The 11,284-nt window shown below is 38.8% G+C and overlaps 1 protein-coding gene and 1 pseudogene across 2 annotated transcripts in view; both read left to right on the top strand.

Moving 5' to 3' along the window:
- LOC130557956 (uncharacterized) overlaps positions 1–7,769 on the top strand; it is an 11,925-nt gene extending 4,156 nt beyond the window's left edge. Inside the window, exons 1-2 of one of the 2 annotated variants that reach the window (XM_057340111.1) lie at positions 3,350–3,661; positions 4,990–7,769. In XM_057340111.1, the coding sequence (XP_057196094.1) occupies positions 5,138–7,084 (1,947 nt within the window). In that variant the 5' untranslated portion in view covers positions 3,350–3,661; positions 4,990–5,137 and the 3' untranslated portion in view covers positions 7,085–7,769. Of the gene's footprint in view, positions 1–3,349; positions 3,662–4,989 lie in introns of those variants that run through there. The other variant, XM_057340110.1, reaches the window with a different exon arrangement.
- Positions 7,770–9,878: 2,109 nt separating this feature from the next.
- Positions 9,879–11,274, top strand: LOC130558375 (uncharacterized; annotated as a pseudogene).
- Positions 11,275–11,284: the final 10 nt, after the last annotated feature.

Raw genomic sequence — 11,284 nt, 5'->3', positions numbered from 1 at the left:
CATGTTTCAGGGCACGCTAGAGATTCGGGCTCTCCAATGCTTTAGTTTGTTCGTCTGTTAACTTATCAGAGATGCAGAACACCACACTACAACTTTTCGGTAGTGCACCGTCATCGTGAGCATTGCCAAGCGCCTGACAAGGTCTACACACGTTCGTTCGAATAAACGGATATGACGTTTTTGTGGGCGTTCCCAGTAATGCAGAAACTCGTCCACACCCACTAATTAACATGTAATTTGCATGACCGTGAAAAAGAAAATGAAAACGAAAACGAAAATGAAATAAAAGAGAAGAGAAAATAAAATAAAATGAAAATCAAAGTTTACATTTTAATTTGAATTGTGTCAGTATTATTGCGTGAACATTAATAAAACGTTTGTAAAAAATGTTTTTACAATTTCTTTTTCACATTTGCCTTTTCATTTTCATATTGGCAGTCTTGTCTCGAGATTTTAGTGAAAATGAAATGCCAAATCACCAATTGCATTTTCTTTTTCAATTTGACAGGGACAACGCATTGTCAGTGTAAAAATGAAAATAAAATAATTTCATTTTATTTTTTTATTTTGGCACATATTGTGCACGCAGTTGTGTATAATGAAATTGCTAATCTGGTTTTCATTTTCATCTTTTAATTTATTTAAATTTGGCAGGATTTACCTCCCATAGTAATGTACCTCTACAGTAAATATCTGTAGGTAAAGGGGAACAATATGCACAGTTTGGGGAATAAAGGGGTAAGAGTAAGGACATTTTTAAAATGTATTTATGAGGGAACTGCTTGTCATATAAACATCCAAGTCAAACGACTCTTGAAATACTTGATTATGGTCTCAAGAGATCAATGTTGATTTGCACATTTTACACAACAAAATTCAGCAAAAGAACTGATAACTCATAATTAAAAGAAATTATTTGTGACCAACAATCCTAAAATCAATCAAATGAAAAATAATCCTAAAGTACAAAAATAGTTAACCCCTAGATTTAAAATACTTACAATATAAATGTTTTGAATTTCCTGACTTCTTTATTCCTCAAACTTTGCATATTGTTTCCCTTTACCTAAAGATATGTACTGTAGAGGTACATTACTGTTACAATTAGTTAGGCTGTAAAATCTGGTTAATTATGCGGTACATTGCGGGCCATAATCTAAAGCGTTACCCAATGTTGTAACTTGTTCTCAAATAAATTACTTTTATTTTGACGGGTTGCCGCAAAGGGTGTTTGACGGAAGCTTCCTCGTTGTGAAACGCGAACGCTGAAAGCTACACAAGCGCAACCTTGCCAGTCTTTCACTCATAAACACGCAAAACAAGCAGATTACAAATACATCTTGGAAATCATATGGACCTAGATATCATAAATATGTCGAGCAAACTTAGGACATTCGGACATTATTCAGGGATGGAAAATGACTTTTTTTGTGCAAAGGTGCCATAGAATGTGTAGCACCACATGGGATTTTACAGTAGCTACTTTATTGTGCCATAAATGGATGGAGGTCTCCACCCCATTTCAGACCAGAGTTTTCTAAATGGCTCTGTTATGCAACTCAGGTTCAAATAGTTGATCCTCAAAAAGATTGTGACACAAATCAGATTTTAGGATTGGTTTGTCACGGTCAATCTCAATGACTCTTACTTTCATATCTCTATCCTCCCACATCACAGAAAGGTTTGCTTTAGGGGTCATAGCATACTAGTATCGGGTTCTTCCTTTCAGTTTTCAGTTCCATTGGCTATACTTCGCTTTTTGACACCAGCTCTCACAGTACGTGGTTCCCAAACTGTAACTGGGGGAAGGTCACTTGGCTGTTGCGGTGCATTACACTTAAAAACAGTTTATTCCTATGACTAAAAATGTCACTTCACGATTTCGCCTCACAGATAAAAAAGCGGGATGGATAGTATGCGTATATGGCGTGCTGGCCAGGGGCGAGGGTTCTGAGCTCAGTGATTCTCTCCGAACTTGACCGGAGAGAGGGCCCCAAGTCCGGTGTGTGCCCGAACCCGGAGCACACCCCCCGGTGCTGAGGTGAAAAATGGGCTAGTGGTGTGGAGTCGGAGTGGAGGAGGGATGTTATGAGACATTCGAGAGAATGGAGGAAAGGCGGTTTGACTTTTTATAGGGCTGATAGGATGACTGCTGTGATTGCTAATCGAAACCCAGCCGAGTTAATTATCTGCAAATGCTCCGCTCGCGTTTTTGTGCTTGGACACTGGCTGCGCAAGAAATCGTGGCTCTCAGTCTTCCGCAAATATAACTTACGAGAGTGAGCAAAGGGAAATGGTGAGAATGCTAGCGCAATCTGCATATTCCATGAGTTTTACATGTTAATGGCCCCTAAACAACACACACCTTCCGCAAGCATTTCCTAATTTATTCCAAAAAGTGGTGGGGACATGTCCCACCCACAAATTATGCATGTGCCGCACATTCACAAAGTGTGTGCATGGAGGCCTAGCTCCTTCACGTGTAGAGGCGATCCTAGCAGCCGTCAGAAAGATGGGTCATTCACTCATTGTGAAGCAGTTTTAGAGTAAGGTACAGTAGGCCAGATGGCAGCAGCCTCCTATGTGGTTCCCAGTGGCCTTCTGCACATAAGGCAACTGCAGTGGTGGCTCAAAACCAAGGGGTTTTCCCTTTGCCTTTGTGATGTGTTAGAAACCTTGGTTTCTTTCCCAAGGTCCTGTGTTGGGTGCTCGCTGTCAGCATGTATCACTGACAACAGATGCATCTCTCTCAGGCTGGGGAGCCATTATGGCTGGCTGTTGGTGCCAAGAGATATGGGAGGACTGGCATCGGACCTGGCACATAAAATATCTGGAGGCAATCTCGTTTCATCCTTTTGGCAATTAAAGTACCTAAAAGTAAGTACCTTAAGAGAGTGGGTGATCTGCAGGCCCTGTTGGTTTACCCCACATGCCTGGAATTTGCTCCAGGGATGGGTAGTCTTCTTTTACCCTAGATCTTGTACCCTCGAGTTACGTCTGTAACCCCTGAAAAGGGAACGAGATGCTGTGTCTCCCTGTCATACTCCCTGCATCCTGTTTGATTCGGCATCTTTAAAGGGGGCATGAATTAAAATCACAATTTTAACCCGAGCTTTTGTTATATTAGAGGGAATCGTATTCACGCGAACATCTTGTAAGTGTCAGAACTGAAAACACCCTTGTTACGGAGATTACGTCTGTTATTGACACCAGGCCCAGCGAACGCCAGGTTCTGGAATGCACCATATCTATGACGACATTGATAGTTTGAACACCTCCTCCAAAGAAAAATATCAATCACTACTTCTATAGCCCCGCCCACTGGTTCGTGCATAACAGAACTGAAGTACCACAAGTGGTGCGGAACCAGATAGCTAGCAAGCAATTAACAAACATGCCGTTAAAGATAGCTAAATATTGTGCCATCCCTGGTTGTGGAAGAACACAGTTGCTGCATAACCTTCATTCGGATTCCGATATTAGGAATGCGGGGTTAAAGTTTATTTTTAAAGACGTTCCAGCTCATGTGAGAAAACATGGAGCGTTTGTTCGTTTAATTTCTCCGAGGATTCCTTCGTGAACAAGGCACAGATCGAATTAAAAAGCAGTGCTGTCTGTGCCGTCAATATTGGATACGATAGGAATGGCGCAGCAATCTTATGTGAGTAAAACATATTTGTCACTATTGCTTTGTTAGAGATCGCTTAATGCCCTGATAGTATTACCTGGGAAGCTCTAGTCATTTGTATTAATTGTAATCGGCATCTCTGTGATTTGGTGGGCTCATATATCATTTTTCAAGGTTTTATCCATGCACCGTTTGCGAATAATGGAGGCTGTGTTGAAGTGTTTTGGTATTATTTCGGGTGCTGGGCCATACCCATAAGTTACCGGGTGTCTCACGTTTGTTTATTTATCATGGAAACGCTCGTCACATTTGAGACCCGCGATCGCTGTGATCTTTTGTCTGGTTCGGGATCACTGGTCTCAAATGCTGACAGGTACGATCATCATTAAACGCAATACAAGTGTAGGCTATACAAACTATACGCAAAGCCTTGCCATCACATCCGAGAAATAAGTCTGTAAATTTGAGTAAAATCATCCAGTGCGAATGCATCACATGAAATACTGATGTGGGGAGGTCATTTATAAATCACACGAGGTCTCCAGATAATACTAATGCCCTGCGAAAACTGTGAATGGTGCTAATGTGTAACCTAACGTTACGTCTCGAACCAAATTCACAGAAGGCTCCAACTACACAAACTGATATCCAGTCAAAGCGGTGGGTGTTTACTTATAAGGTCTTCTATGCGGCACGCCCATTAAAACCGAGCGTTTGCAGAGCTGGCCTCAAAACCTGGGTAGAAAATAGCCTATTACTTATTGATTTTGATGATTTTCAATGTAAAAACCATGCGAACGTCATAAGTAGACCTCATACAACAGTATAAAACAATAAACAACACCACGTCACCACACCTTTAAGGTAAAAATGCTGGTTTAGAATGCCCTTTTATACTTCATGGTACATATCATCCCGGCTATGACATATAATTTCACAATTGGACAATTTTGACTTTGAATGCACAATTTTGGCCCGTCATGTGTGTGTCTCGTCATGTCAAAACATATGGCAAACATGATTTTTTTATCATAAACCCTTTTGACAATGCACATAGGTTCACATGATGCACTGAACACATATTTTGATAAGATGAGCCCCACACATGATGGGCTAAATACATGTTTTGACGAGCTTCCCTAGAAGAGAAGTCACCTACCATCACTGATTTTGACATAAGTGCTTCAGACACATTCACGCCGAGACGTTCCCCAATGTGCTGCCATGGTGACATCTCCTTCCCTTCTCACCACAAAAAAATCTTATCAAAAACGTCTTATCATGTCTTAAAAAAGTTTAAACTGATCAAATTTGAAACAAAAATGACAAAATCCCTCTTTATCATTGTTTGTTTTGAACAGAAGCAGAGAAGCTATGGATTCCATCATTTCAAAGACTACTCAAAGCCTTACTTCTGCTGAGGACATGAGAAACCAAACAAAACTTATAATGTAGCCCTATGCCAACTGGGAAGAGTATTTGACACCAGCGCCTCTCTCCATAGCTATCATGGGAGAGCTGGTATTTATTTCTTCTGTAACAGATTTCTCCATCAATAAGAATCCCCCTAAAGATGGTTACAAATACATCAGATACCCAGAATCCTTCCGAGCTTGTCTTATGCAAGTGTGTAACTCTGGTTGGACGGCATTTAATGAAGCTCATACAAGCATGGACCAAATTCGTCTCCATACTGCCCAAGTTCCAGATTACATGAAGATGGCTGTTAAGATTCTGTTCCAAGACAATGACGAGGTCATTCAAGCACATCTTCCAGATCAACTGATAAATATCCGAGTCATTGCAGATGAATGTCTTGAATTGTCTACAGAAACTGAAAAGCATTTCATGAATGTCATCATGATTATCCAAGAGCTTCTAGAAGCATGTGTGAACGCAGAGCACTTTTATGGGGAGGAGATGGAAGTTATTAAGAAAAAAATAGAGGAGAACAAACTGAGAGAGCAGTCAGCACAAGAAGCAAAGAAAAGGATGGATAAGGCGATGAATGCCATTGAGAAGGAACTGGAGATGACTCATGAGAACTATGAGAAAGCTATGGATTCTCTCCCTGGTGGTCTGAGTATGATGACTATGGATATTGTTGGGGGGTTAGCACAGAGTGTTACAGGCCTTATTAATGGAGTGGTACACCTGATAACTCACCCTGTGAGAAATGCATGTGTTGCAGCAACAAATATTTCTGAAACTGTGGACCACATTAGAGGTCAACAACCTGTAGGAGATGTGGTTGATGAAATAAAGTCATTTAGTAAGTCTGCTGAAATTCTACAATGTGCACAGGCTATCTTAGATGGCATGAATATGAGCAGCCGGGATGGTGAGATTGACTGGAAAAATCTTTATGATCAGAAGGAGAAAACCACAAAATCTGATTTCTCTGCAGGGCAGTTACAAAGAATCAATGATGAATTGTGCAAAATTAATGACTGCAAAGGAAAGTCTGAAGCTCAGGTGTTATGTCTGAAGGGCATTAACATATGCAACCAACTAGCGAAATATGCACCAGAAGGCAAATGTGAAAAAGACATAAACATGAAGATAATAGAGGACGTCTTGAAGTTGATCGACTCAGCCCGTGTTTTTGACAGCAAAAGCAAAGACACAACAAAATCTCCAGCCATTTTCTCAAAACCTCCAATGATGTATAAAAATGAAAACAGGTCAGAGAACACAAGTCCTTCACAGCGAGCAACAGATAATGCACGATTCGCCATAGAGCAGAGCCGAGCTCAGTTAAACAAGACAAGAGAGACCTATGAAAAGTGTGTGGAGAATCTAGAGAAGAATGAGAAGGAACTAACTGAAATTTTGGTCGCTATGAGAAATTGTGATCTCAAAGAGATTGACTTCAAAACCACCATCGAGATGCTGGTCAAAGGTATGGATGCCATGGGAAGAGTGAAGGAGCAATGGGAGAAGATGGTTCGCTTCTTTCAGATGGTTTCCAACATTGTTAAAACTAGCCTTACCACAACTCTCAAAAACTTTGTTTCAGCATCTGAGAAAACCCAAGCCCTTTCTTACAACGCAAAGCTCTTCTCAAAAGATTTGCTTTATACTCAAGCTTTCAAAGCCTGTGACATTGCCAGTCTGGTCCATATGATCTCAGGAACATACACAGAGATTTCCAACAAGTATCTGATGGACCGTGTCAGTTCACTGGGCAAATTGATGGTCATGGATAAAAATAAACCAGAATTTGTGCAGGAGCGACTTAAGTTACAGAACTCCTGTGATGCAGCACAAAAAGGAATTTTAAAGCTTGTTCTGAAAAATAAAGAGGAGTTTGAAAGGAAGAGTGCTACAAGATTGGAGAGGATTGATCGAGAGTTGCTGGCCATTCTGCCTGCTGCTCCTCCAGAGGAAACCAAGAAAATTCAAGAGGCTGTTCAAGCTGGATTCAGTGAGGAGGAAGCAGAATCATACTACTGAGAACAAGAGCTGAAATAATATACAAGTACAAATAAACAATGTTATTGTAGATTAAATTTAGCTTTCCAGCAGTGTGCTATATGCGATTATTACCTTATTAGTCAAAAGTAACAAAAAATGCATGAGGATAAATTTCCTGCATACTTCTCTTATAACGAGTAAGGCTACAATGCCTGAAGAAATTAAATATTTGCTTAGATCTTCACATTTCAACATTCATTTTGAAGAATATTCACAGACAGTAGGGCTACAGTGGAGGAAAACAGATGCTCTTCATGCAAAGAAAAAGGTACTGAACCATTGCATCCCATGCATATGGTATAATACCATTAGCCTATAAGCAAGGCAGATCCATTGAGACAAATACCTTACATAAATCAACAAAAGACATCCTGCAAATGGATAAACCAAGAAGGCATTAGTGAGGATGCAGTAGTTTTGTCAAAGCAAGGCATAGCAAAAAAAAGTTATACATGCAATTGTAAGTTATAATGCCTTTATGTTATTTTTTGTTTTATTTAAAAATAACATACACTGCATGAAAATGTGCCTCTAATAACATATAATACCTACCATATGTATGTGCTTGTTATTTCTTTTTAACTCTTGTCACTTAATGGAAAAAAATTATATAAGAAATTTGAAGTAAACCTGTTGAAATGAAAGACTACATGATACAGAATGATTTAATAAATTTTATCTAAATGTTGCCTTCTCGTGTCTGCTTCTTGGGTTAGTTCCAGTCTGAATGAACCTAATACTCAACCAGTAGGCTACAAGTGGGAATCTAAAGATAAAATATAGAGGCAGGTGGTGTGAAACTTGCTTGAATATCATAAAGGCAAAAGTACAAAAATCTAAAATTTTCAAACAGAACAAGAAACGGACCAACTAAGATTTACAGCAAGAAAGCCATTATAGTCCAAAACTTTAACAAATAAGTGACAATAAAAGACTTACATACTTTAAAGAGATTACTTTACCTAAACACAAAACTTTTAAACAAAACTTTTAAACAATTATTACTACAAAACAATCAGTATCTGAAGAACATGCCTGGTACATGTCTCCCTCTAGAGGACTAAAACAGTATTTCTGTTGGATTTCTATTGTAGTTTTCTTCTAACAGCATTTCTCATGTTATCCTTTTTAACAAAATGGCTACACACAATTATACAGTAAAGTATAAAAAATACATTTTTAAAAAATAGTTTTGAGTTTAGTATAATCTGCCTTCCGAACAAAGGTGCTAGGGCAGGTGTCCAGAAATACTACATCCCACATGTTTTTATTGTCATGTGATCCATCTCTTTGTTAACCTATGAGTGCTAACAATACTGTAAATTTGAAATAATTTACTGAGGTGTTCTTTACGCTTTTCTTTTTTTGCCTTGCTCATTTTTATTAATTTATGTATTCTCTGCAAGTCGCTTTGGATAAAAGCGTCTGCTAAATGCCCAACTATAAATGTTAAAGTCACCATGAAATCAAACAGGAAAATGTGTTTTACACAGTGTTGCAGTGAACATTATAAATGATTTATCTGTGCACACCATTATTTATTTTTTATTACACGGCTCATTTGAATGCTTGATTCTGATTGGCCAGTCGCGACATTCCAAGGGTTGTTATTTTCAAATAACAACCACTCAAAACTAATAACACCCTGTTACCCGGATGCTGCAAATCATTTTGAGAGGGGCAATTTAATATTACACAAAAATTAATTATAAATATGTCTTTTAATAACATGATATTATGTTTACAAATGATTAAACCAATTTGCCTGTTCGTGACGTTTGAACGTCGTTTCTTACTTTAAAACCGAAACTAAACAGCTTTTCCTCGCGGAAGGTCTGCATTCGGTAAAAATTTGCTAATAAAATGTTTCAAATTCACATTTTATGTCCAGTTTTTTTCTTTTTCTTACTTATCCAGCTGCACTTGTAATTTTTAATCAAAAACATTAAGCTCCACTCCCCCTCTCAACAACAACTCTTCACCACATGACTTCAGCAACAAAAAAAAGGTGGACTATACTGACTGTCCAATGGCCAGGCATTTTTAGCCCTCCCCTCCAGGCCCAACTTAAAACAAACCAATCAAAAAGGAAAATAAAGCCCCGCCCTACATTTTTTCAAATTTCAGAAGCCATATACGGAAAAGCAGTCAATCGCAACTTTCATTTCATGGTGACTTTAAGGAAGCAGCGAATAAGTAATCATGACTAAACATTACATAAAAGCCCATACATGAAAAATCTTATTAAAAATGTCATTTGTTACGGTTGGTGTCATGTTGTGTACAATATGTGTAATTCTAAAAAAACTAATATTTTATACTTTTTACACAATATTTTATTTAAATTGCTTAATTAGTGGTAAGAATGGCAACTGTGTTTGAACAAAAAAAAGTGTTATGATCAAACTACTGCTTATGCAGCTTTTAAAAATTATTTTTGAGTGTTTTGGTCTGTTTGTTTTGAACAGGGAAAGAATAGCTATGTCTACAGGCATTGCAAAGAAAACTCAAAAACTTGCCTCTGCTGAGGACACAAGGAATCACACCAAACTTATTATGCAGCCCTATGCAAACAGGGTATTTGACTCCAACACCACTATCCATAGCTATCCTGGGAGAGCTGGAATTTATCTCTTCCGGAACAGATTGCTCCATCAATAAGAATCCCCCAGAAGGTGGTTACAAATACATCAGATACCCAGAATCCTTCCGAGCTTGTCTTATGCAAGTGTGTAACTCTGGTTGGTGGGCATTTAATGAAGCCCATACAAGCATGGACCAAATTTGTCTCCATACTGCCCAAATTCCAGATTACATACAGAAGTCAGCACAAGAAGCAAAGAAAAGGATGGAGAAATCAATGAATGCCTTGGAGAAGGAACTGGAGAAGACTCATGAGAACTACCAGAAAGCTATGGATTCTCTTCCTAGCGGATGGGATATGATAGGCATGGACTTTGTTAATGGGTTAGCACAGAGTTTTACAGGCCTTATTAATGGAGTGACATCCATGGTAACCCAACCACTGAGTATGTGTAGTGCAGCAACAAAGATTTCTGATCCACATTAGAGGTCAGCAACCTGTATTAGATGTGTTTGATGAAATAAAACTTGTGCAGTAAGTCCGCTGAAATTCTACAATGTGCACAGGCTACCAAAGAGCTCATGAATGTCAGTGGCAAGGAGAATGACATTGACTTGAAAAATCTTTATCATCAGAACTAGAAAACCACAAAAAATGATTTTTGTTAGGAAGTTAGGAAGAATCGATGATGAATTGGGCAAAATTAATGACTGCAAATGAAAGTCTGAAGCTCAGGTGTTATGTCTGAAGGGCATTGACAAATGCAATCAACTAGCAAAATATTCACCAGAAGGCAAACGTGTCAAAAGAAATAAACATGAAGATAATTGAGGAGGTCTTGGAATTGATCAACTCAGCCCGTGTTTTTGACAGCAAAAGCAAAGACACAACAAAATCTCCAGCCATTTTCCCCAAAACCTTCAATGATGTATAAAAATGAAAACAGGTCAGAGAACACAAGTCCTTCACAGCGAGCAACAGATAATGCACGATTCGCCATAGAGCAGATCCGAGCTCAGTTAAACAAGCCAAGAGAGACCTATGAAAAGTGTGTGGAGAATCTAGAGAGGAATGAAAAGGAACTAACTGAAATTTTGGTCGCTATGAGAAATTGTGACCTCAAAGAGATTGACTTCAAAACCACCATCGAGATGCTGGTCAAAGGTATGGATGCCATGGGAAGAGTGAAGGAGCAATGGGAGAAGATGGTTCGCTTCTTTCAGATGGTTTCCAACATTGTCAAAACTAGCCTTACCACAACTCTTAAAAACTTTGTCTCAACATCTGAGAAAACCCAAGCCCTTTCTTACAATGCAAAGCTCTTAATAGATTTGCTCTACACACAAGCTTTCAAAGCCTGTGACATCGCCAGTCTGGTCCCAGCAGGAACATACACAGAGATTTCCAACAAGTATCTGATGGACCGTGTCAGTTTCCTGGGCAAACTGATGGCCATGGATAAAAGTAAACCAGAATTTGAGCAGGAGCGTTTAATGTTTGATGATTTTGTTGGTGGGTTAAGAGTAAAATGAAAAAAAAAAAATCAGGAAATGCTTTTTATTACATATGAAGATAATGCAGGAGGTCCTGGAATG

Source organism: Triplophysa rosa, linkage group LG8 (genome assembly GCF_024868665.1).
Source record: "Triplophysa rosa linkage group LG8, Trosa_1v2, whole genome shotgun sequence".
Lineage (NCBI taxonomy): Eukaryota > Metazoa > Chordata > Actinopteri > Cypriniformes > Nemacheilidae > Triplophysa > Triplophysa rosa.
The sequence above is the reverse complement of the archived record's forward strand: the minus strand, read 5'-3'. Positions and strand labels throughout refer to the sequence as shown.